This window comes from Alligator sinensis, unplaced genomic scaffold, assembly GCF_000455745.1.
Source record: "Alligator sinensis unplaced genomic scaffold, ASM45574v1 scaffold601_1, whole genome shotgun sequence".
Lineage (NCBI taxonomy): Eukaryota > Metazoa > Chordata > Crocodylia > Alligatoridae > Alligator > Alligator sinensis.
In genome coordinates, this window is record NW_005841905.1 from 4,138,656 (window position 1) to 4,166,046 (window position 27,391).

A 27,391-nucleotide genomic window follows, 5' to 3' on the forward strand; every position below is an offset into this window, starting at 1 on the left:
TAACCTGCTATTTCCTTATTCAACTCAGCACTCCTAGCTCCTTGTGAGAATTAAGTACGTCTGTGGTTACAGTTAACCTTTGTGAAGAGCAAAGCAAAAAAGGCATTGAATACTTCAACCCTCTCAAGATCAATTACAGCTTTCCTACTCCTTCCCTGTTAATAGATGTGCAGTTTCCTTTTCCTTTTACTTCTAGTTTATGTATACAACTTTTTCTCTTCTCTGAAACTCATTTTGCACCTCAGCCTTGCTGATTTTTTTTATCCCTATATGCTTGAACTACTCCTTTATATTTATCTATATATATTTTTACCCTTGTTTCCACTTTTGTATTGTTTTATTTACAGCTTATTACAGAGCTCCTTATGGTTTCTTAGTATGATTCCTATCTTTCCTTCACATTCAGATGTTATGGTGTCTTTAATAGTTTCTTTTTAGTACATATACAAAATGTATATGTAATCCTAGCACTACTAATGTTACCATTTCATTTTCTTCATAGCGGCACTATGCTTCTATACCCACTAGTGATTTAAGTTAGTTGTACTTTTCAGTGCCTATAAGGAAAATGTTCTAAAAAACACTCATTAATTCTTGTTTTCATCATTTAGTAGTAAAAACTGCTAACACATTGTATTACTTGCCCACAATGCAAATGTAAAATTAATTTTAAATTACAATTATAATGTCTAAAGATCAGATCCAATGGATTTTAAATTCTATCAGACGTGAGATCTCCAGACTTGCATTCCTACTTGCTAGTGAATTTTTTATGACTAGTGTGTGAGCTTTGGTTTTGAAACACCCTACGCCAAATCCACGGAGTGTCACCCTCATACTCGTGATTTCCATCCCCGCCATAAGATGGCATTGACTTACGTGTGTGCTTGGAAAAAACATAACACAGTCAGTCGTCGTTAACTAGAGCTGAACTGTACTGGAAGCTGAGGCACGCGTCGATACATATAGTTATACTAAACAAAAGAGGGGTGTATTCAGGGAACCAATATTCTTAAAAGCTACTATATTGTTCAAGTTTTCCGTAAGGTTGTTATCTTCACATGTTCTAGCTTACACATATAATTCATCTGGTGTCTTCCTTAACCGTCGGAGAAATGCACTGACAGGGTTGAACTACTCCAACGTACTGCCTCTCTCCAGCCTTTGGGCAGCGTGTACCATCCGGGTTGCCTATTCTAATCGAGTTAAATGTCTCTATCAAATTGCCCTGCCTTGGCTCCGAATTTCTAAATTAATCCAAGGGTGTAAAGCGCAGCCCGTGGAGCCATGTCACCCGGCTGGATGAAAATGTGGCAGCAAAGCAGTGTAACAAGGTCCTTGGCCCGGGTCTCCTCCCGGGCCAGAGCAGAGGGCAGCGCTACCGCTCCCGAACGACCATCTTGTGCACCAGCCCCACCCGGGACGCAAAACCCCTCCCACAATCCTTTGCGGCGCGGAACTGAGGGGCGGATCGAGCGCTCGGCCGATCGGCTGCGCCGGCTGCGCTGCCCGTTGCTAGGCAGCCCGCACGCAGTTGCCGTGGTTACGGCCCGCCCGTCATGGAGCCCGACAAGGTGAGGGGGGCCGGGCCGGGCCGGGCCGGGGCCCGGGCCCCCCGGGGGCTGCGAGCTGCAGGCTGGGAGGGGCGAAGCTGGGGTCCCCGTGCCAGTGACTGTTACCACCTCCCGCCCCAGCACAGGCAGAGCAGGGCCCCCTTCTCCCCACGGTGCGTGGGGGTGAGGCCGGACCCTTCCCTCCCACAGCCCTCGCGGCCAGGCCGCATCCCTCTGCCAGGGCTGAGCCATGCCCCCGGGGCCTGCACCTGGGTTGGCCTCCCTGTGCCCCAGATCAGGGCTGCGGGTAGGCTGGGCACTGCTCACCCGCCAGCCCTCCCAGACTGGCCAGGAATCAGCATCAGTCGCCCAGTGACCGTTGGAAGTGGTTCGGGAGATTTTAATAGGATATTTTAAGAAAGTAAATTAATATAATAGGTTGGGGTGGATCTCCCAGAATAGCTTCAGTCAGAGTTGGCAACCCTACTGGCCTGCCAAGGACAAAGGTTGAGCACCACTGGTCCAGACCCCTGGAGGTCCCTTCTCAGTGAGTCTGCAACATGCAGGCAAGCGTGTCACATACGAGGTGCGGGAGCTCACCTCCAGGGAGGCCTGTGTCTGACACTGGGCATGGCGGTTCAGGAAGGACATGGACCAGTTGTGAAGGGTCCGGCAGAGAGCATGATTGGAGGCCTAGACAGCATGACACATGCAGAATAATTGGAGTATTTCATCCAGAGAAGAGAAAGTTGGGGGTGGGGAGTAGAATTTGATAACAGTCTCCAAATATATATACATTTTAAAAGTTGTTTATAAAGAGAATAGTAATCATCTATTTGCTCTGTCCCCAGGGGCAGGACAAGAAGTAATGGGCTTATTTGCAACAAGGGAGATTGAGATAGGATATTAGGAAACATTTTGTAACTATATGAGGATGGTTGAGCTGTGAGGATGCATTACCTGCAGAGGATGTAAAATCTCCATTACTGGAAAACGTTAAACACTTGGCTGGGATGGTCCTGTCTTTAGCAGAGGGTTAGATTAGATGACTTCCTGAGGTCCCTTCCAATCCTATTTTTCTATGATTTCCTCACCATGATTCCTGTATTGCAGAGGTGCTCAACCCCTAGTCCGCAAGCCAGATTCAGCCTGCCAAGCCACATCTTCCAGTCCATGGGGTTCCCCACAAGTCTGGTAAATTGGTGACAGGAGTGCTAGCAATTAAAGCTGCCACTGCTCCCCTGCCACCAAATTTCTAAGCTCCACGTGGCTGGATCAGCTTCAACTGGGCTGGCCCTGCACAGAGGAGTCAGGCCCCATGGAGCCTCATGCAACAGGATTGGGTCCTGGATAGGCCATTGCCATATGGTAGGATTGGGTCCCTGGGTGGACTGTTGCCATGTGGTGAGACCGGGCCCCAGCCCCATGCAGCAGGATCAGGACCCAGTTGGGCTCGCCTACATACCGAATTGGGCCCACACATCTAGACTTTGATAATGAGATACTGTAGTTTATTGAAAATAGGGAAACATGTCTGTTTCTTGGAGTCTAAATGAAACATTATTATTTGTGACTACAGTCCCCACACTTATCATTAATATTGTACTACTATGGCAATATTTGAAAAAGTTATAAAACACCAAAATGAAAAACTCTGGCATTCACTAGAAAACTAGTTAAATCTCTGTATGCCATAATCATGTAATTTTATCACAGTTTGGCACGTTAACCTTTGGGAGCTCTAGACTTCGCAGTTAGTTTGTTTAGCTATATTTAGACTTATGTAGGTTTACATAGTGAATGTAATGATTTGGCTATGCCATTACAAGAGCATGAATAATGCTATTTAACATGCACTTAAGGTACATCACATTAAAATTGATACAGTGATTCATGTGTTGCAATAGTTTCATTACTTCAACTTCTTAGCTAGCATATATGATCAATAATTATCCTGATAAGTGAAACTGTGCCACACAAGAAGTCCAATTGTCAGAGGGCCAGAGGCAGTCATGCTAACGGACAGTGTGTCTTAATTGAAGAAATGAGCCTCTTACTGTTTCAGTTAAAATGAATCAAAGGTAGCACAATTTGTATTCTCCCATCTGAGACTCTCTGTATTATAAATGGAAACCGACCTATAGAGTACAAAGGATCTCCCCCTGCTTCCTTGACTGTAGTAGCTTCTCCTGGCATATTTTTGGGTACTGTCTCTAATAAGAGGTTTATTTGCTCTTCCAACCTGCTCTTTAATTTAGCTTGTTAAAAGTAACAAAATCATCTGATCAGCTGAGTTAGTAGCAGCTCAGCTATCTTTTTTGCCATACGTTATGGGACAGGCTGCTGATATAGTTTCATTTTCTTAGGTAGAACTGTGGCATTTTATACCAGCTGAGTATCTGTCCCCTGCTCTCAATTTCAAATGATGTTTAAGTGTTTATTTTTAAAAGTGTTATTTAATTTAAATCAAGGTAATCCAATCTACCTAAAAAAGGTTTTATTTTTAATTTGTTTTATCCACTCTAACTCTCAGGGATTCCAAATCAAGCTCAAATGTGGATCATCCTTTACTGGAAGAAGCTGGTTTCTTAGGCTGTCCTTACAACATGTACTTTTCTTGGAAGCTTTTGTAACAATGATTTAGTGTTTTTCTAGTTTATAAGTGGAGGAAGATAAAAGAAGTAAAGCTGAATTCCAAAGGACTTGCATGCTAACAAACAAGTTTTTCAATAAGTCTTTTAGTACCTAGGAAATATTATTCCAGTCACAGAGCACCAAATAATTATTTCAGTTTATATTAAAGTCTCAGTGATAAATAGCCTATAAATAGTAGACAATTAATAATGTTTTTAAATGGTTAATTAATTGTTATACATGGGTATAAAATCTGGTATATAATAGGTTGCTTTTAACCATCTATGATTCATTCTACTAATAATGTAATACATGATGAATAATTTGTCAATTTATCAAACATGATTAGCACATGTTGTAGATGTTTAAAAATGTTCATAAGTGATCTCTTATTGGAACCTTAGTACAGCATATGATTCAAATCAGGAAGCCATCCCTTAATTGGTTAATGCTGGAATTAATTTTTTACAGTCTTTGTTCAATATACATGTTCTTCTCTATCAGTTTTTCTCAGTCTTTTAGTATTTATTTTAATGTATTTTAGAGGACAGTTATGATCCATTTTAGTGGTTTTCAAGCAACTTCTTGGTTCCATAAATGTTACTTCAGTAAACAGTACTGCTTAGTGATGGTCTATTACTATTATTATTGTTTTTCTCTTTTCAAAATTTTCTACTTGTTAGTTCTCATTTAGTTTTTCTGTCTTAACCTTGTCAGAATTCTGAATCTGATCATGTGTGTCCTTAAGGCTGTATTTTAGAGTATAAGGTGTAAATGTGTCACAGAGTGCCCTATAGGGCATGCTTCCCCAGAACTGTCTGCAGCTTTGTCTAATCTGTGGGAGAGACCCCTGAAACCAGCCCTTGCTCCTTCCCACTCTGAGACCTCAGCCTTATGGTCTCTCAACCTCCCTTGGTTCTCCATGGTCCTGACTCAAGGAGCTAGTATCCAGTTCCACTCCTGAGAGAGCAACTTTACCTCCTGTTGGAGAAAAGGCTACTTAGCCAGAGGTTTCTAGTCCCTCTTCCCTGCTCCTCCGGCTTTCAGTCACCCCATGTGCAGTCTAGATGGACTGCATACAAGGTGATTTAAGAGCTCGTGGGCTGTCTGTTGACAGCCTCTCCCCTTCCAGGGCAGGGGAGAGGACAGGTTGTCAAATAATAGGCTCCCTTAAGGCAGGGGTGGCCCTGGCCCCTGTAGTGTAGCTCTCCAGCCCAGGTCTGGAATGCACCTCCCACACAGTTTTCTACCTCTAAGAATTTCTCTGAAATTTTTGCTGGTAGAAATGAATGCATATACACAGCCACAAGTAACAGCTTCTGTGTTCATTTTGTTTGGAATACACTGTGATTTAAGTTTAATTTTGTTGTACTCCAGTGCTGGGTATGGTCCTGGGTATGGCCATAAACTGACTGGAGCAGCTGGTGGCAATATGATGGGGCTGCTCGTGGCATGGTAGCTCCATAAAATACTAGTATTGTAATCTCCAGAGTAGGTGAGTATAGGACACCTTAAAACCCTAGCCCCCACTGCCATGTGGATATTCCTTGGTTGAAGTTAGGGCTAAGGGACATCACTCTGACAAAATGCTCTTGCTGAGAGCCTCTGCTGACTGCCTAACTTCTATCTGTTGCTCTCTGGCAGAAGCTACATCCATTGAGGCACTGAACATCTGGACTCAGTATGGCCTTTGGACTCTGTCTTGGTGGTGTAAAGCGGGGTTGGTAGGTTTAGGGCAGCCTCCATTCCTCCATACCCTTGCCTGTGTATACACATTGAAGGTCTTGATGTGTTGGTCACAGGACTCTGTAAGGGGTATAAGTAACCTGAACCAGCTACCAAGGCATCCAAGCAGCCCCATTCAGGGGTGGCCTGCTTGCCTTGCCTGAGGTGTGCCCTAGAAAAGGTGGGCTAAAAAGCCATACCCCCATCCAATCTATCCTGGTCAAAATAAAATATAGTGACTCACATGTTAAAAATTTGTAACAAACTGTGTTGCTCTTGAGTTGGGCTTGTTGGCCACGGGTGGATTCGTCAGACACCTAGCTGAACTTCTTGCATGTGTACCATGATCCAGAGTATTGACAGTTGCCCATACTTCAGTGCTCAAAAATTTAACAAAAAGTGCTGTGTGTTAAATCCCTTATGCATGAAAAAATTATAGTCTTGAAATTGGCACAAAGAATTTTTGGTTGGAAATAGCCATTAGTTAGAAAACTTATTATTTAATAATATAGAAAGTGGTTTTCTTTGAATCTGAACTCAATCATTCAGTCTTCCTTAAGCTTGTTAATGTTGTTATTTTTTCCAGAGAAGAACCAAAGAAGATACCTGGAAATCAGATGAACTGAAGAAACATCTTAGGGTAACTTTCTTTTTTATAAATTAGTGAGATCAGTTTAGATGTTTTGTGGACCACCTTTAGTGAAATTAATTATATGTTTAAGATGCAAAGACAACAAGTTCTCTTGATTCAGATTCAGTTAGATTATGTCTTAAGAAAAAAACGTTTTCTAATAATTACAAGTCACTTAATGCAAACTTACTGCATACTTTTTTAGTTAAGAAAGAAATTCCAATGGGGAGGCTGTATGCATGGGCTAACCTATATTATTTATAAAGAGCTAGTATCCTTGTTTTTATGATTGTGTAGAATGTTGTATAATAAGTTGGTTCTTTTACACCAGTGGAAGTAACTGTCAGCCCAAGCAGGAGAAGTTGGCTTAAATGTTTAGGTACTAGGGTTTTTTTCCCTCCAGCAAAAGTTTGGTGACTGAGCTCTTCAGCCAAGTGAGAGAGAGGTTTTAGTTGGTATAGTCCATGAATATAGCCTAAAAAAGAGAGTCCTGTGTCTGCATTGTGGTAGCACAGAAATTCTAGCCCCACTGGAGTCAATGAGAGTTTTGCCACTTAATCGCTTACAATTTACTTATTAAAATAAAAGAATATTCCATGATGGCTGTTGGTCAACATTTTTCTTTCCAAAATCTGTGCATCTTTTGGGGTGCAGAAAGCCATAGGAACAGAGTTACTAAATTAAAAATATGCATTAATTTTTGTTTTTAATCTTTAGGTATCACAATCAGATAGTCAGTCTGAAAACAAAAAACACAAAGAAAAAAAATTGCAAAGAGAGAGAGAGATTCATGACACAGTTGATTACAAAGGATACAGAGATCAAGACAAAGACCGAGGAAAGACCAAAGAAAGGACGGGAGAAAGAGAAAGATTTAAATCTAGTGAAAGAGATAGGGAAAAATTGCGGGAGAGAGAAAGGGGAAAAGATCATCACAGAGAACGAGAGAGAGAGAAAGTTAAAGATAAAGATGCAGAGAAGGAAAAATATAGTACAAGAAGAGAAAAAGAAAAGGAGAGTGATAAGGAAGCACAAAGAAAACAAAAACGGGATCATTTGAAGCAAATGCTTATACAGAGTGACCAGAGGGAAGGAAGGGAAAAGAGCCATCACAGAAGGAGAGGGAGCAAGGATCATTTAGGTATGTGGCTTGCTTTGCTTTATATATTTTGAAGTATTTCACTTGTGTTTATAGATAAAAATGGGCTGAGAACATAAAGACAATGGACTTTGGGTACCTATCATATGTACCTTTAAAAATAAAAATTGAAGATTTTCCAGGCTGATTATAACCTAAAAGTTTTCCTCTCACTGAGTTACTGAAGGTAGTATGGACAATAACAATTTTTGGTAATTAATTGAATGGCAGACTAAATCATGGCAATACATGGGACATTTCCATTAGGTACCTGAGCCCTGCCTACATGAAGTAACAGCATGCTTATTGATAGGGGTCTAATTAACACAAGGAGTCAGATGGCCAATTTCTCAAGGAGAGTGCAGGGCCAGCCACCATTTTCATGGGCTGATTGCAACGAGACCCCCATGCCTCTCACCCCACCCCTTGCTGATGATCAGCTGCAAGGGCTGTCCATCATACAGCCCCACCCCTCACTGCTGAATGGCTGAGGGTTGTTCATCTTGGGCTGCCCTTCACATGGGCAGTCGTGTCCCGTCCCCCCGCCCCACCTCGGTCAGATTGCGTAGCTGGGTTGCAGTGCCATGAGGACTGCTGTCTCTCTCTGGGGAGCCAGCATTTTATTTTCATTAGAGTTTTTTTTTTTAATTATTATTCTTCCTGTGGATTTCATGGACATTGCCTGCAAAACAGTCAGTTCTGGATTTCACAATTTCTGTAAGTTCCTACTTATTGATGACTGACAGGTGGAGGTATCCTTGATTTCGGTAGGAAATAAAGCCTCTCACAAGAGCAGAGAGATCTTTCAGGAAAAACCCTAGGAACAGCCAACCCCAGGGAGAAAATTTAGGCGGCAATATATGTTGTTTTATTCTTTGCTAGTAATAAATTCAAACCTTAAGAAGGTGATAGATGTGAACTTCATTTTACGTTTATACATTCTACTGAAAGGAAGGTAGGAGTTCTATTTACATTATCATCTGTGTCAATGAACTGTAGAATAAGCTTTCAATATGAGGTCTAAGTTGTTATGTAGCATACTTAGGGCCTTGAATGTTACTAACAAAATATGTTTTTAATTTCATATTTAAAATATTTTAGAAGAAAACACAAAAGCAAGAGATGAAGAGAAAGAAAGAAGTCATACAGAAAGAAAGGTAAACTGAGCAAAGAAATGAAGTATTTTGTAATGGCATGAGATAATGGTGAAAGATAACAGACTGGAAATCAAGAAGTCTCCAGCACCTGACTAATCCAAAATATATGTGTATAGTAGGTTCTTACATATTGTTTGTTGTTTACAAGTATTTATTTGAATAATTCCTTAACTGCATTTATTAAAGAAGGAGCATCCTGTAATTTCATAAATAAAACATTTTAAATTTGATTTGTTTTAGGTATTTTCATAAATAATCTTCAGGGAGTCATTTTGCTTTAAACACAATCAGAAAGCAAACTGCTCTAGTTTATTTGTGTATAGCATCATCCTAACAAATACACATTAAAGGTTTTACCTGTTATTTCGGTCTTTATTTTTATAAAGTATTATAGGTATATATCCTATTTGATTACAGAATTCATGCACAACAAATCAAAGAGTAAAAATTATTTGTAAAGAATTCATAATCTAAACAGGATCTTATAGTTATAATGAGATATGCAGTTTCTTAGAAGTAGTATTGGAAGCCCCAGTTCTATTGTAATGTGAAACGTGATTGGACACAATGCTTAATATATTGTTCAGAAAGTGCTTTTCTGGAAGATCTATCCATTCCTAACTTCTAGAATTATAGAATTACAGTACTTCTCTTATTTTAATTACAAATCTTCCAAGAATTCTAATTTATATTTTTTTTTCCAGAATAGCAGCAGCAAAGATGCTCTTGACAAATATTTAACATATAGAGATGAAGGCGAACGTAGGCATATGTCACATAAAGATCAAGAACTGAATAAAGACAGGGAGAGGAGGCACAGAGAAAAAAGAGAACATGAACATTCAGTTAAGGCAGGAAGAGAAAGACATTCAAAAGACACAAGTCATAAGTCCTTCGAAAAGCATGTGGAAGAAAAACATGAAGCAAAGAGACATCAAGAAGGATATTACCGTGAAAGTAGAGAAAGCCAACCAAGGGAGAACAGTGAAAGAAGGCTAGGAGAGGAAAGTGAAAGAAAGAAGAGAGATCTTAAGGTTAGTGTTTGTGAAGTTTTGATACTTTGTAACTCTGTCATGATGATACTTTATTAAAATAGAAGTAGATGTTAATTTTTGGTAATGTGAACATGAAGAGATAATGCCTCAAATGGTAAATTTTCACTGAATCTTTGCTTCATGAGACTACATATCTTGCTGTTTCCTGAAGTTTTTGACAAGGTCCATCACCAAAGCCTTTTACAACACCCGAGTTGCCAGAGGATTAGAGGAAAAGGTTGTTTTGTGGCTCAAGAACTGGTTGAAAGATCGGAAACAAAGAGTAGAGTCTAATGGTCACAATTTCAGGAAGGAAAGAAGTTAAAAGTGGGTACCACAATGATCTGTGCTGGGCACAGTTTTGTTCAACATTTTCATTAATGACCTAGAAATGGGGGTGTACAGTGAAATCTCTAAATTTGGGAATGATACTACATTATTCCAGATAGTCAAATTCCAAGCTGATGGAGAAGAGCTGCAGAAAGATCTTACAGAGCTAAGTTAGTGGGCACTCTAGATATAACTTGTTCAGTTCTCTCTAAAGCATCTGCTACTGCCACTGTCAGTGAAAGGATAGTGGGCTAGATAGACCATTGGTCTGACTCAGCATGGGGCTTCTTAAATTCTTACATTCTAAAATAGGGTGCTTAATGCCTGGACCGCAGGCCAGATCCAGCTTGTGGTGCCATGTCATCATCACAAGTATATGGAGAGCCTAGGCCATGGCCCTGCATGCCAGATCAGGCATGCAGGATGATGGGGGACCTGATCCTGGCACTTGGGCATAATAAGGGGACCCGAAGCATAGCCCTGGCACACAAGGCTGGCCGGGGTGGCAGATGTGTCTGGGGTCCAATCTCAGCAGGCAGGGATGGCACAAGGCCCCAGGACCTAATCCCAGCAGGAGGGGTCTGATTCAGTCTGCAGACAGGCACCATGTGCCTCATCTGGCCTATGGGGCCAAAAGGTTGAGTCCCACTATTCTAAAAATCACATCTGATGTTATATACTTACGCATTCTAGAATGAATGTAGCTTTGAATTCAGTGTCTGGCAGTTCTTGTACTGTGACCATGAATTTTTTACTTAATCTCTCCTTCAGAATACTAGTAAATTGTCCAGAAAAAAATAGATGTGTTTGCAGATGGTGTGGCCTTGGTTGCCCACAGTGACTCTTCCCTGCAAAATCTCTTGGGCAGATTTTCTGAGTCATGCAAGCGTTTTGGGTTGACAGTTAGTCTCAAGAAGACTGTGGTCACATACCAAGGGGCTGAAGAACCAATACATGACATCATTCTGGAGGGCAAATCTCTTGGTACTGTCAACAGCTTTTGTTACTTGGGTTTGATGGTCATCGGGAATCTTCACTTTTAGACTGAACAGACTAACAGAATTGAAAAAGCAGCTAAGAATTCTGGACTATTACAGATATGTGCATAGAATAATAACAAACTATCTACTAAGGTGAAGATGCAAATCTAAAAGACTTCCATGCTTTCATCCCTGCTTTATGGTTCAGAAATGTGAACTACGTGTTCTAGGCACATCAAGGGATTGAACAGCTTCTACATGAGTGACTGTGTAAGATCCTGAAAATAAAGTGGGAGGACAAAATACCAAACATGGGTGCTGGAGCGAATAGGACTGACACACCTAGAAACCACTATCAAGAAGAGGAGGTTGCGATGGCTCAGTCATGCCAGGAGAATGAGAGGAGACCATTTCCCCAAGAATATTTTGTACAGCAAGATTCTAAGATGACTCTAGAAAGTGGGGTCGCCCTCTATGGCAGTACTATGACATGTAAAAATGATGTGAAATCATTCAACATCCACATAGAAAGCTGGGAGGAGCACACACAATCCCATCTGATCTAGTGGGAACACCTGCCACTGGGTGCAGCACAATCTGAAGTTACTTTGATCCAGAGGATGGAAGCAAAGTGAGAAAGAAGAAATCAACGTGCTGTAAACTTGGAATCCAACTCAGACAACACATGGATTTATAACAAGCTGTGTTGCTGTCAAATTGGGCTTGTCCACCACAAATGGACTCATCAGGCATCTGACTGGACTTCTTATGGGTACACCATGATCCAGAGGATCGACGGTTGACTATAACACAGCAGCCCTTTTTATTTCCATGGGGATGGACAATAATTCTCTTAGGCTTCTTGTAAATCTCACCTTTTATGAGTCGTTTGTTGTCCCCAGGAAAGGAGTAAACAGCTCTCTTTCTCTCATGCACAAGTTTTGGGGTGCAACTCCTGATCCATATTGTGCCTTTGGCTGAAGGTATAATGAACTAGATCTAGAGGTTTTTGGGCAACACAGCCTTTCTCCCCAATCCAATCATATTCAAACTGCTGTAGTAGCTTGTTCCAGGGATTGTATGCATTTCAAGCCAACGTTTGTTAGTGCGAGTGATTTTTGTCAATATTATTCTACAAGAATAGAAAGATGGGAATTACAATATGTAACAGGCGACATCTAAATCAAATTTTGTGGGACAAATAACCGCTTATGTATTACGCTTGCTGAATATTGCAGTTCTTTTGTAAAAAATGGTGTATAAGCTTCTCAAAGAAAAGGTTGGATGAATCTTTTTTTAATAGAAAATGTTAGACAGCCTAAAAATATCAGTCAATACCAGGTTCCCTTATAACATTTTTTCTTTAGCTGTGAAGACAGGCCTACTACCTGCAATTCATGCAAGGTTTGTATTCCCTTGGAAATTTACTAATGTAGTAATTCTAGGATATGTGAACCTTTGCATGGACAATTTTAGTCCTGAATAAGCATGTCTTTCTCTGTTAATTTAATCCATTAATTTAGTTTTAATTCATTTAGCTAGTTTAATCCATTTCCAAAGTAGTTTAAGCTAAATCGAGGAAATGGAATTCTTGTTCTGGAATAAAAGCATCTATGTGATTTTTCATAACTTTCTGTATTTTTAATATAAATATATATAATATTTGTTTATATTTTATTTTATACTTATATTTTATACCTACTGTGGAATACATTATTCTAGAATAACTTTTTTGGTAAATTTCCAAATGTAGACAAGCTCCAAGTATTCAGGAGGAAAGGCCTAAGTGGCCAAAGCATCATAAAAGGCAGTGGCAATAACTAACTCTGTGCTGTAAAGATCCAACTGACAGGGACAAAATTCCTCAAAATGAACCAGTGGCATGTACAGTGGAATGAACTCTTCTGTCCCTATGAAGAAGAGTACTGCCAGCTTCCACTGAGTACATGCTACAGACCACAGTATATGTGCTAATGCTCTGAGGAGCTGATCTCCTTAAAAGTCGGACAGGTTTCACTCAGGCTGTTATGTATTCTAAGTGATTCAGCCTACCTGTTGCACAAAAGCAGCAGCTCCTATGCCCCTTTCCTTCATTTATATAGAAATGCAGCAGGGCTCAAGCATTAGCCATAAGGATCAAGCAAATGTTCAGCCTTTTCAGTACAAGTCTACAAGCTACATATTCAACATTTGCTTTATTGATGTTTCTGCTATTTCCTTTGCTTAATGAAATTACTTTCCTTTCAAAAGGGCCTTAGTCCAACACAATTCATATGCGGTAGTTTCTTTTACAAGCAGTGGAGCATAACAAGACTAAAACAGTATGCCCTATGGGTTGTTTATGAAATGAAGGATTTTTGCAGCACCCTTTTCATTCTATAAAAGGGTTATAATAGCTCATATACATTTTTTTCACTGGATTTCTTACAATCGGAATACTATGAATTGAACTTTTCTTTCAATTTTTTACAGAACAGTGAGCACAAAAACCAAGGACAGAGCCCAAGACAAGATATAGAAATCAGCTACCAGCACAAAAGGTACTTTTGGATGTTTAAAATCATCACACAGTATACAATACATGTCACTCATATAAAAGTCACAAATAAAATCACCACCATGGACATTATTTTTAAATGTCAGTATCCAGCAGCAGTTTTCACTGCAGCATATCTATGAAGCATACTAGGGTCTTTTTGTAAGCATTTTTACAACATTAAGGTTATTTAAGAAACTACCTATTATGCCTTATGGGGCATGTTCACACATGCACACCACTGCGCAGTTGGCACTGTGCAGTCATTTAGTACTTGCTTTACAAAGTAAAGTAAGGAAACTTCACAGAGTGTTATCTTCAGAGAAGCAGAACTGTAGGCAAGTAATTTTCATTTCTCATTTTAAATACTTTAAAGACCTTAAAATGAAAGGGGTTTCTCTTTCCTAGAGTGTAAGAATAAATCCCACTTATTTACTTCCACTCTTTTTTGTCATGCCTTCAGCCTTCTCTGTAAAACAGTCTCAACAACTGTTCTGCTACTTTGTCTGAAGCAGGCTGTGTTTGAAATTCATAAACTCAACTTGCAAGATAGTAAGATGGGCTGACAGAAACCAACCAAGTTTGTTGGTTTTCTTCTCATTTTCAAGGGCTGATTGTGCGGTCTTCATACTTCTCCTAATTTCAAAATAAAAGACCTGGTTGGTATTGTAAATCTCTGATTTTCTGCATAAGAATACATTATGCTAAATCAATCATATGTCAGTAGTATTAGTAATAATAAATACATGTCCAGGATTAATTTTTCTCCTTCATTTTCCCTATAATTTCTGTTCAAGAATTGTAATAGGACCTGTCTGGCAGTATATTTGGGGAGCGATTATGCAATCCTCAACTGATTAATCACTTGGCTATAGGCTTACTGTCCCATATCTGAGGCCTGCACTAAGAAGCTAAGAATATAGTAGCTGGCAGCTTTTTTGTGGAAGTATATGAGTTTACTGGCAGGTTTCAGCACTGCTTTTTTCTTTTTATACTAAAGAACTGTTTTCTTCAATGTAGTATTTTTCTCTGACTCAGTTCAGATTGATAGTGAAATTCTTTTTCTTTCTAGGAGTGTGAAAGATCCAGGAAAGAGTTATGCAAAGGGAAAAAAAGAGGATACAAAACAGGTAAAATATTCATTTCGGAATATTAGAAGGCACCCCGCTTGCTGGAATTATGTAGTATCATAGTTACTAGACTATAGATGTTATCTCAAGATGATGGTGCAATGGAAAAAGATAAGATGTATGTCCATTAAAAAGTTTCTTAAGTAAACATGATGTAACATAGGAAAATGGATTAACTTTTTAACAGTTTGCTTACTGGTTTAATGTAGTCATTCATTCAAAATGTTATGCTTGGAAAAAATAAAGCCCCAAATTTGGAGAAGTTTCTAATGATACATAGCATATAAACTATTTACAGAAAGAATGGAAAGTTTTATGTAGTAGCAAGCAACTGATATATGCTAAATAATTTGCAGTTGGCATATTATCTTCAGTGAAATTCATATATGCCTAGTGACATAGTTGGTGCAAGGAGGAGGACAGATAGTTAAATGCGTGAAGGCTGTCACTAGGTGTAGGGCCAATCTGGATCAAAATACATTTTAACAGTTTTCCAAAACCCCTACCAAAATAGTGGTTTGCTTATTTCACCCAGGTTGTGAACTTCTAAGTCACCAAAACAGAATGTTTAAATTTTGCGGCATTTTAGTATATTTTAAACAGAGTTATGTAGGAAAGAATTATATAATGTTGACACCACATCACTAATTCATCCAATAAATCTAAAATTCTGTGGTGGATTGTTGTGTTGGTAGCTACACACACAGAACTTTTGGGTAAATAGGTGATGAAGCAACACCTGTGATGGTCTGACTGCCCCCACTGCTGCAACCAGCCTGGTCCCTAGCTGGTGCTGCTGGTCAGGGCCCAAACCCTGGTAGTTCCACTTCTGACCCCTACTGAACTTAGTAAGACTGTAGTAAGATTGTATTGAGTCTAGCCCTCTCCTATTTTAAGAAATTATGTCATATAATTCCTTTAAAAAATGCATCAATCTCTATTTTAAAACTGGTTCAATTTTCTGCTCTGGCTACTCCTAATAAAGCCAGAGATGATCTTCTAATTTCCAGTTGAAAGATATTTATTATAACTTATTTCCTTTTCCTTATCTTGCCAACATTGTCCTTCAAATTAAATAATGCTTTTCTTTCTCTGAAGTTTACCTCTTCTGATGTGTATGACAGTAGTCATATTTCAGTCAGATACCGCTTGCTAAGCTAAACAAGCCAATTTGGTTTAGTCTCTTTCTGTAAGATAGCTAGGATGATCAACTCCTTTTTCTTGAACATGATTGACCAGAACTGTACTCACTATTCCAGATGAGGTCTCACCAGTATCTTGTCTAATGTTAACAGTATCTCCCTACCCCTATTGTAAATACTTCACCTGATTTGTCCCAAGATCACTTCTACATGGTCCCTCACATTGATCAGTTGTAGTCATCCTAATGTAATGAAGTCTTTCTCCTCCTCTGTTGTGCCAAATTATCAGCTTTCAGCTTGTCCTAGAAATTCTTTGGAAAATCCTTTATCTAACAAAAAAAAGTTAGTTTGTCATGATCTAATTTCAGCTTACCAGAACTGTATTTTATCCTACTTTTCATTTGTCTCCATATCTTTAATTATTCTTTTTTCAAAATTTGTTTTGAATGCTTGCATGTTACTTAGACCGTACCAGTAGAATTATTACCTGGGTTGCTTTCTTTTCCTATTCTTAAATATAAGTATATATTTTCTATTTGTAACGGGGCTTTCTATTCCCTTTAGAGGGAACAGTCAGCCCTGTTGAGAGAGCCCTGCAGCAGAGCATTTGAGTAGGAAGTGAGTGTCCCACTAGGAATCTTAAACTCCCAGAAGAATAAGCAAAGGAGGAGGGAGCAACCTGTGAGCAGAACTGCTTGCTACAAGAAGGGATCAGGTTGCTGTGCTAGGGGTATAGCTAGGGGTTTACTGAACTCAAGGAGGCAACCAGCCAATTTTGCAGGCAGATTCCAGGGCAACCGCCACTTTCACAGACTGAATGCTGTGGGGTCCCCCACACTTCTGGTTGGCTGAGGGGCCCTGGCAGTCCTGCCCCTCCCAGTAGATTGCAGTATGGCCTGAAACTATGGCTTAATTATCCTGATTAAGCCCAGGAAAGCCATTAATCCTTGTGTTAAGCATGAATTCATGGCTTCCCCAGTCTTAATCAGGGTAATTAAGCTGTGGTTTCAGACCATCCCCAAGCAGCATGCTATGCGTTTTTTGGCAGGCTTGCTAAAAAACCCAAAGCAAACTCACCAGCAAACAGAGAAAAAGTTGGGAAGCTGTGCCATCTTGAGGGGAGGAATAGGGAGGGTGGGTGGTGAGGGCTGCTTGCATATTTTTGCTGCTTGCTGGTAAATTTTTTCTCTTTTTTTCTTCTTTTTTTGGCTGCAAGCCTGCTAATATCATGAAGGCCACATTTTCTCGCAGAGCCTGCCTGTAATTGTCGTTTCTGTGAAAATCATGCAATCACAATTTTGGTAGGTCCCTAGCTGTAGCCCAAGAGCTCCCCTCCTAGTGCCTGGAACAGGGCAGAAAGGTTTAGTTCTTTATTTGTTTGCTTGTTGGTCACCTAAAGACTGTTGTCTTCGGGAGAACTGGCTATTCTCCCAAATGACTGTTGGTCACCTAAAGATTGTTTTATTTGGGAGTGCTCCTCAGGGAGTAAAACCCACCAGCAGAAGCCACTTACACTATTTAGTCTTCAGTCATACAGATCTGACCTGATCTGACTGGTTGACTTCTGTGGATCTAGAACACATCTATTGTTATCTAATGAAGTAAAGAATGATGATAATGTAATTCAAACAGAAAAGTTATAAGCAGGGCTATTTAATGTACCTGATCTTTTTAAGGGGCTTTTAGTAGATTAGTGAATGCAGATCTGGTTTAAATATAAGTTTTAGAACAAATAGGTAATCATTTTTTCAATAAAGTCAGGTCATAAGACATTGAAGGAAGTAAAAAAAAAATTAAAAGGTTCATTCAACTATGTAAACTTGCTCACAAAGATAGTATTTTGTGAGAGAAACTTGCCAAAAAATCCAGAAATAGAACCTACTATGTCTGTTCAGTGCAGACGAATCAATTTTCCTGTTGCCATTTAACATGCTGCGTGGTTTCACTTGGTTTGTGAGAACCTTCCTGTCTATAAAGTACATTGAAGAAGAAAAGTATCTGCACACACTAAGTTCAATAAAGAGAGGCAAACAAGTGAGGAAGAACATGCAAGGATAGTTGACATTTTTCATTTTCTCTTGATTTCTTAAGACCATGGAAATATTACATAGCCTACCTTGCAAGTTAAACTACATTTTTCCCATACAATTCTACAGAATATTTTTATGTAGAATAATTAGGATGCAAGTAAATTGAAAAAGGACATAAACCTTTCTGTTGTATTGGACAATGGGATGATTTTTTTACTATTTTTTTACAACTATTGACAGACCTCAGATTTTACTGTATTGAAAATACTGTGACAGATGTGTTGTTTTAAAAGCATTCAAAGAGTATTATGTTGACATGTGACAGATGCTCTGTACACATGGAATATTCAGAGACTTGTATCAATTATATAAAGAGTATCTGTGTCATTAAGGATTTATTAGAGATTGCATTTTTGCCTGTATGGATCAGAAAAGGAATATTTTTAGCTGGAACAAATATAACTATGGGATAAACAATGTGAATCTGAATCTGTGAGGAGTCAGAAGTGCCATTAACTTGGAAACCGTGACAACATTATTCTTTCTAGTAGTTTGTGCTTCATTGTCCTTAATTGTAAAACAACTGATTATTAGTATTGTATTTGGGCAGTAGGCTTTTCCGCATAAGTTCTTAATTTTATTGCTGTCCTATGCTCTTTCAAGATCCCTTTTTGAAGTGCAACCTGAAAGTATAAACATTGAGTAGATTACTCTGTCTTTTTCTTTTTGACTCATAAGAATATTTAGTGAGACTGGTTGAAAAGGGTGAAGGATCAAGGGTTAAGGACTAAGGCAGAGTTATTTATTTTTGGCCATTTTGATAATAATAAAAATATTCTCTCTGTAAATCTAACATAAAGATGAGTCTGGTTTTGACAGATGCAGTTATTATTGAATGCAGATTTCCAGTTCACCTGTTAAATTCATGGCACAGTACTTTAATTTCCCAGTTCAAAGCTGTTAATCCTAAACCTAAACTACTCGAATAAAATTTGAGTCTAGTTATGATAAGCATAATAAGGGTGTTTTTTGTTGAGTTCTTTGGAAAGTAGAGTACTTTTATTCTGTTATAAAACCTAGGTGGAAGCATTATTAACTTTGGGTGGGGTATTGAAAATACGCATAGCTAATACTTTTTAGTCTTTTCTAAAAAAAATAATAGGAAAAGCAGCTGTTTTTCATAGGACATGGTTCAATTGACCTCTACCTTGTTTTCCTTTATTGTGTAGTATTCATAATTACCACTCGTTGCTGCATATGCCTATTTATTATGAATTGAATTGGTGGATCATTAGTTTTACAATTTAAACCTATTATTCAAGAAGATACAGTATTTTGCTAATGTTTTGGCAGACTAAAAAGAAATATATTCTAAAGTTATGGAACGGCTTAATTTATTTTGCTGTTCTATTTTCCTTTTTCAGGAAATTGAAGAAGTAAACACATGCAATGCAGAAGCAGGTTATAACTATTCAACAAATTATGAAGATGATTTTGAAGTATGTATAATTGGGTTTGTCCGTTTGTAATAATTTTTAAATCTATGTATAGCAATTAATTACATTCACTGTTATGATTAGTCCTAATTATTGCAGAATATGAATGAACATGTTTTGTGTACTTTTACATTTTCAGTAACAGGCAGTGTACCTTTAAATTTCTTGACAGAAAATACCATGGAAATTAACAGTTTTATAAAAACTTACTTGTAAACCATATTATTTATTGGGTCTTTGATGGGGTAGGCTGGTAACCAAGTTTGACTTTTCCATTAGCAGGGTTGGTATTTTAGCTTCTTAAATTTCACCTGTTTTAGCTTTCTAGAATCTAGCTATTCTGCTTTTCTTGAGTAGATATTTTGAATGTTTGTGTATCGTCCCATTATACTCTGTTGCATAGAGGAAAACATAAATTTGACATTTTGTTATAACTTGCCATAGTGTCATTAATATAAAAAATTATATTAATTTCTTTGTTGAACCTGCAATTTGGTTAGAGGACTAAAATGCAAAGGAGCTCTCTATGCTGGAATTTAGCCAAAAAAATGTTCAAAATAACAGTGTGCAGCACACATCTACTACCAGTGAAATCCATTGACTCCATTAAAGTTAGCCAGTTTTACTACTGACTTTAGTGTAACTAGATTTTGAACGTTTAATACTATTAAAGTTTAACACTTATTAAAACAATTTTAATAGGATTATGAAGATGACTTTGATGATATTGATGAAGACAATGATAGTGAGGACAGAGATGCAGAACACCAGCTACAAGCAATTCCTGTTTCCAAAAAATTAGAAATAGAAGAAATTCAAAGAGCAATTAATGCAGAAAATGAGAGAATTGGTACCTTACTGCCAAAGCAAATCCTAAAAGATGATGAAAGGGAACCAGTCATGGGTACGTGACTGAATATCAATCCTTTTTTTCCTCCCCATTAAATAAATAGCAGCTTTAGTGTTCACTTCTTTGTTCTAAAGGTCTGACTTACATGCAAAATATTGACGGGCTTCCCCAAGTGTGTAAGTATTGTAACAGTCATGTAGCTAATTAATATCGGTTTACTTTGTAAAGTATGAAAACGTAGACTATCATTTAATATCCTGTGTTTCCACATTTGGAGTGCAGGGGAACTGAAAGTTTTTGCTTCTGTGATGTTGCCCTCTGTTTGTCACGATCTGATATGTTCAAAAAAGAGAAAATCAAAAGTAAAATAATAATATAAAACAATAACATCATATTGCTGAGTAGATCCACTTTCTTTGGCATTCATAGTTGAATCTACTCTATTGGCTAAGACTGACTTATCTTTGAACAGTATACCCATATGGATCAATGTACAAGATCTGTATCTAAAAGCTTTTATAAATTTTTACTCTTGTTAAAATTTCAGGACTGACACAGTTGTGGAAGAAAAAATTGGAATTTTTTTTACTTGTATGTCATCAGGAGATTTTAATTCAATTTTGATTGAAGATTAAGAATTTTAGCTGTGGTAGATTTTTAGGCCATTTATAGAAATGCTTAGGTCAGGGGGGCTTTAATTACAGTGGCTCCAAGAGCATCTCTAATTAAAAGTACATGGAGCATCATGTGTAGCAGCATCCCTGAACTGAAAAATGGCATTGGTTTTAAGTGAAAAATTAACTTTAAAGTGCCCCCGCGACCATTTTTCAGAGTGGGGACGCTGATACATGTGATGTTGGAGTCTGCAAGAGAGTAGTAATTATCACACTGTAATTACAGCTCATTGGAACAGCCTCCCTGCACATGTATAGGCGCCCTTAGGTTCTTACTACTAAATTGTTTAAATTAACTAATTTCTTAAATTAACTAATTGTTCCACTTCTGAAAGTGGAAGTCTGTATGTTAAGTTTTGCAGTGTAGATTCAGATAAGAGTGGACATTTTTTAAAGCTTTCTATATATGAATTTATATATTGCAGGTTTCCTATATTTCTTTCTGAAATGCAGAGTTAATTGGAAACTCCTACAGAACAGTTATTTATTTTAAAATGTCATATTTATGTTTCCAGTTATGCTACATTCTATGAGAGAGATTATTTATTGTACATTATACAGTCATCTCTGCTTCTTAATCTTCTGAATCCATTAGTTTACGTCTGGTAAATTACAGGTCACCCTGATGCTAGTATTTGGCACTTAAATAGCATTTTAGTTTTGAAAAGCACTTTACGAACATTATCTAATGAATCTGTGTAGCTTTCCTTTGAGCTAGCTAATTATCATTATCCTTGATTAGGAACTGCCTTAGAAGTCAATTGAGTTTTCAAAGCCCACACAACAGGAAGGGTGGGGACTAGAATTTAAGGCTGCTGACAGATGTGGAAACCCACCCCCCACCTGTTGCCAAATTCCCAAGCCCCACACAGTCAGACCAGGGGGCCAAGCCATGTCTCCTTTCCACTGTGCAGCCGGATCAGTGCCACATCTGGCCCCTGGAGTGACTGGGCATCATCCATCTGTCCCACAAGGTCCGCTGAACTTGTCCATTGCAGCATGACAGTTTTGTTGATCTTCATACTTGCTTTTATTTGGCATTTTTATATTTGACTTAATACACTAATAAAGCTTTACAATACTACATAGAAAGGCCAGATTCTTCTGTCAGAGGCTCTCATTGTGGAATGTTTATGGATTTTGAACTGGCAAACCAACGACAAAGTAACCGAAACACAGCCAGTAAGCAGAAGTAAGTGTCATTAAAGAATTGATTGCATAAACTTGTTAAATAACTCACAACCTAAACTGTAAATTCTTTTTATAATGTTTGAAATACATTATGATATAAATAATTTGTTTGTCCCACCAACCATATTTTGCTATTTCTATGCAGTTTGCTCATACTTCAGTTTTATTATGGATTTATTATTTATGCCAATGTAGCCAATCTATATGTAATTCTGTATACCACCTCTGAACTGGATCCTGGTTTCCACTACTGAATAATGAGTCTTTTAGTCTCTATTATGGCTGTCTCTAATAACAGCTTCTTGGAATAATCAGTATTCCATAAGGTAGTACTAGTCCTAAAATACCGCATTCTTCTTTCAGTATTATGTCAGATGACATAAAAAGATTAATTTTACTGTTGATCATCTTCCAGAATAAAATATTTGAGCTATGAAATCCATAGCATGTAAACCAAATTGGTAACCACTTCCTTACAGAGCCAATATCCATTGCTACTACAGTGCCAGAATGAAATAATTTTAAATGGGTTCAAATATTCCTAATAATTTTCCAGTCAAATCAGAGGCACACATCAAGAGAAGCTTATTTTTAATTTTAGATGATAGTTGGTTCCTTTGCTTGGCAGGTATATCAATGGTTAAACCTTTAGCCAGTGACTTTTTTCTTTAATAAAAATGTATATCATACTGCTTAGGGTCCCAGGAGGCTTGGCAAAGTTCTGAAGGGGTGCAGGGGAAAGTGTTCCAGAAGATTTTACAATTACAGTGCTGGATCCAGATTGATCTGTAATTACATACTAAAGTTGTATAGATTACTACACTTTATTGCAAAGCATACTCTCTTCCAGAATTGTGAAACACATATTTGTCATTTCACACAACATTTCTTAGGGTTATTATATTCCCTTTCATAGCGTAGGTATTGAGGAATATAAATTCTGGAGTTTCACCCAATTGAATAGCCTGTAGCGCAGTGCTTCTCAACTAGGAGGCTGGGAGATTATTTTAAGGGCGATGCAGAGAGCTGCACAATATTAACATTGTTCCATGTGCAGACATCTATACATGATTCACAAGATAAACCCAGAGATTTCAAATAGGAAGCCATTGTTTCAAAAAAAAATTCTGCCGTGGTGTTCTTCCTGAGTTCTTTGCAACAGAAACATTGCTCTGTTATTTTTCTTTCTTCAAAATACTGAGTTAAAGCTAAGACTGTCATTTTCTGAGGGGTTCCTTGAGTCTGAAAAGGGCCATGCAAAGCTTCGGTAGCCAATTTGATTAGGAGATTTGGTCTGATTTAGTGGCTGAATCTCTGAATCCAAATAGAATCTGGAGACCCATTAAAAGGTCCGAATTGATTTGGAAGCCTCCAAATAGATTTGGAGAGATTCGGAGATTTATCCGTAGACTATACAGGCAGAAGTCCTTGACGACGCTGGACACAGCTACCTCCAGCTGATAAGTCTGTTGTGGTGGATGGAGAGGGAGAGCAGATCAATGCCCCCACAGCGAGGAGGGAATTGGGGCTGGGGCAGGGGGGAGGGGGACTCCTGCCACTGCTCGCTGCTGTGCATCGCCAGTCTGGTTGCTGCTCTTCTGGTGGCTCCTCCAGCAGCTCTTGCTGCCGCTCTGGGAGGCCATGGAAGCAGGTGTGTGCCCCCAGATCGGGGTGGGGCAGGCTGGGCCAGACTGTGGTCCGGGAAGCTACCCCAGCTGCCTGCTACTGGGCTGTGCTTTATGGGGTGGGTAGAGCCAGGGCTGCACTCCAGATGGCTAGCCCCAGCCCAGAGCACAGCCCTGGCTCCGCCCGTCCCGCAGAGTGCAGTGGAGCAGGGACTATGGGGGGCTGCAGCCACCTTAAAATTCCCCATAGCCCCTGCCGCTAGCCCCACCCCGATCCTGGTGCAAGTACCCACCCCCAAGCCCTGCTGCTGCTCACCCAGCCGGGGCAGGGTGGGGTGAAGCCATGGCTTGGTCGGGAGGCGCAGGGAGGCTGGAGCGGCTTCCCCCACTACGCGCCACTTGTCTGAGGCAGTGCAGCGGCACTGTCCCGTGCCTCCTTACCCCGGCTATGTCAGCAGCAGGGGGGCATAGCCCCCTTGGACCACCTGTCCATTAATGAGACTACAGCAGTAACTATGGCACATTAATGAAACTACAGCGCATTAATGAATGTGTAGACACACCCAGTGTCTTTCACAGTTAAAAAGGTCAGTCTCCATATAGCAGTGTGTGTTACCCAGATGAAACTACAAGAACACTGAGAGAATCACAATTTTCAGTTTCTCCTGCAATGGCAAAACCAAGTACTTGGCCTTCTTCTGAAAATGAAGTGTAATATACAGGTCCTTTTTATCCTTGGTAATTTTCCTCTTAGCTACTTCTATTATTTCTCCAGTCTGCTTTTTTCAATTCTCATGCCAAATGTAGGATCCTCTCTCTGGTGTCACGGTTTAAAATATTAATTATGTGAAATCTCAGTTTTGCAAGTGCTGGAAACTTAGGGTTTAAAGAACAGTGTCCTCTCCCACTCTTTCAAGATCAGTTACAAATAGGAGTTTTAATAATTCAGACAAAAATTGTTTTAATTAAATAGATCTATGTTTTCCAAAAGTCCTTCAGAAAGCCAGTCAAGCCCAAATTGTTACATCTTAATCTATCCTGCAAGTCCCCTCAATGACTGAATTTTTATTCTCTGCATTTGCTGATTTGAAATGGAGTTACCAGTTACTGCAGAATTTCCCAGTGCAGAAATATGGGCCTCAGCCTCCTCCATAATTTTGAAAGTCTTGTAGATTTGCCCAATGAGATTCAGCCATCTTTTTATATTCAGCAACATCTGCTGACCGTTGTCATTAAAAGAGTAAAAGCTCTGGCAGTGATATTTTGGAGATGTTTTTATTAAACAGTATAGTTGGGGGAGATACTAGACCTGAAGATGGGTCAGCTGAAAGCTTGTTTTGTACAATTGGCCCATTAAACTGTAATAACACATTTTCCCTGGGTTTGCAAACAAGTCTTGAATTTCAACTACAGTTCTTTTCCTCTTGCCACAATTAACTGAAATTCTAGTATAAATATTTCTCCTATGAATGCCTTAATAAATACTAATGTTGGAGGCCTCAACAGATTGCTAGCTCTGCAGTACAATATTCTGTAAGGCTATTTAAAAATACCATGTGCATGAACTTTAAACCTTAACTATTTTTCTGGGTTTTTTTCATTCATCTTAATTCATTTTAAAGGACACGTAGTTCAGAACTACTCCGACTAATTGATCTGGACTTCTCAGTCAGCTTTTCTTTACTCGATTTGCCTCCAATGAATGAATATGAAATGTACATCAGGAACTTTGGCAAAAGAAACACCAAACAGGTAAGTACCTGACTTAGAAGACCGTATGAAGATTAAAAGCCAGTTATTTCGACCGGGGGGCCAAAGGTGTCCAGCTGTGATGTTGGCCATATCATTATGCAACCGACAGCATGTGCAAACAGAACTGGCATGCATTAATTGCATTAGCTTGGTATACCATGAAAGCTCAGGCAGACCTTTGACTTCTGATCTTTATTTTAGGCATATGTTCAATGCAATGAGGATAATCTTGAGAGAGACATTCAGACTGATGAGACAGAGACTCTAGAAAAATGGACACAGCATCCAGGAGCAAGTGCCATTGTATCTGGAGGTTAGTACCCCTGGCCTTAAATACTTAAACTACTTCCTTGTCCTATTGAATCTGAAGTGGAACAGGTGCTAGAATTTTCCCCCTTTTGGACCTGCTTTGACTGGAAAGAGGTCAGCCTCCAGGAGCTTCTCTTTCCTCTGTCATTGTACTGATGAAGCAGTGTTGTCTACTGTCATCCTTTCATGGATCCTCTGGCTATCTTTGGTTATTGATTTTATACTTTAGTCCTTGTTTGAAGTCTTGTGTCTTTTTATAGGGCCCAGAAGCAACAGTGATGTGTCTGTGGATGTTGGTTTAACACCTAAAATTGATTCACAGAGATTAGCAAACTTTCTCCGTTCTGCTTGTCAGGTACATTTCTGTGATGAATATGCTTGCAGAGTGTGTATAAAATATATAACAGATCACTTTACAATACTTGTCCTTTCTAGCTATACAAGTTTCCCTTGCATTAGGCTATACACAAGTTCCTGGAAAACAGCACTTAACTAGAATTCGCATAAAGGCAACCCACTTTACAGTGTAACAAATAGAGATATGTTCCAAAACCTCGACTATACTGCCCTCCAGACCCATTTCTACCACTTTTACAGGACAATTTTGATACTCACCAACAACAGACCGTACACAAGCACACAGTGGTGAAGGGTCTCCAATTTTGCCTCCAGTGTTAGTGGAGTTGTCTTGCGCTTCATTGATGGAGCAGGAGGAAGGGTAGGAGATAAGGTAGTAGTACGCTTAGAAGCCATAATAGGGATGGCAACTACAGAAACACGTGTCGCAGACAAAGAGTGAGGAGCACAGATCCACACAGCAGACTATATTTTGGTGTGCATCACTCCCACAATGCACCACACAAAGCAGTTGACTGGGCTTCCACCACACCGATCGCATAAGAGTGAATTTACCTTATATATAATGAATTTTTGCTATAAAAAGGGTCATCTCATAATAGTTTCATAGTAGCTAGGGTCAGGAGGAACCTGAACAGATCATCTCGCCTGACCCCCTGCCACAGGCAGGAATGAATGCTGGGTTCACAAGACCCCAGACAGGTGATCATCCAACCTCCTCTTGAATTTGCCCAAGGTAGGGGCGAGGACACTTCCCTGGGAAGTTGGTTCCAGATTTTGGCCACCCTAACTGTAAAATATTGCCTTCTGATCTCTAACCTAAACCTGTTCTCCATCAGCTTGTTACCATTGTTCCTTGTCACCCCAGGTGGTGCTGGGGAGAAAAGGGCTCTACCTATTTGATGTTGATCTCCCCTGATGAGCTTGTAGGCAGCCACTAGGTCTCCCTTCAGCCTCCTCTTGCTGAGGCTGAACGGGCTCAGGTCCTTCAGTCTCTCCTCATAGGGCCTGTCCTGCTGCCCTCTCACCAAGTGAGTGGCCCTCCTCTGAACCCTCTCCAGGCTGGCCACATACCTTTTGAAGTGCGGCGCCCAGTACTGGACGCAGTACTCCAACT

The 27,391-nt window shown here is 39.3% G+C and overlaps 1 protein-coding gene across 5 annotated transcripts in view; it reads left to right on the forward strand.

Moving 5' to 3' along the window:
* The first annotated feature begins 1,476 nt into the window (after nucleotides 1-1,476).
* WDR60 (WD repeat domain 60) overlaps nucleotides 1,477-27,391 on the forward strand; it is a 42,216-nt gene continuing 16,301 nt past the window's right edge. For 2 of the 5 annotated variants that reach the window (XM_006018552.3, XM_014517385.2), the window contains exons 1-13: nucleotides 1,477-1,574; nucleotides 6,499-6,552; nucleotides 7,261-7,684; nucleotides 8,783-8,838; nucleotides 9,543-9,872; nucleotides 13,655-13,722; nucleotides 14,791-14,848; nucleotides 19,445-19,519; nucleotides 20,219-20,420; nucleotides 22,130-22,232; nucleotides 25,479-25,608; nucleotides 25,810-25,921; nucleotides 26,178-26,272. In XM_006018552.3, coding sequence (XP_006018614.1) covers nucleotides 1,560-1,574; nucleotides 6,499-6,552; nucleotides 7,261-7,684; nucleotides 8,783-8,838; nucleotides 9,543-9,872; nucleotides 13,655-13,722; nucleotides 14,791-14,848; nucleotides 19,445-19,519; nucleotides 20,219-20,420; nucleotides 22,130-22,232; nucleotides 25,479-25,608; nucleotides 25,810-25,921; nucleotides 26,178-26,272 — 1,722 coding nt within the window. In that variant the 5' untranslated portion in view covers nucleotides 1,477-1,559. Of the gene's footprint in view, nucleotides 1,575-2,110; nucleotides 2,140-6,498; nucleotides 6,553-7,260; nucleotides 7,685-8,782; nucleotides 8,839-9,542; nucleotides 9,873-13,654; nucleotides 13,723-14,790; nucleotides 14,849-19,444; nucleotides 19,520-20,218; nucleotides 20,421-22,129; nucleotides 22,233-25,478; nucleotides 25,609-25,809; nucleotides 25,922-26,177; nucleotides 26,273-27,391 lie in introns of those variants that run through there. The other 3 variants (XM_025197790.1, XM_025197788.1, XM_025197789.1) reach the window with 3 other exon arrangements.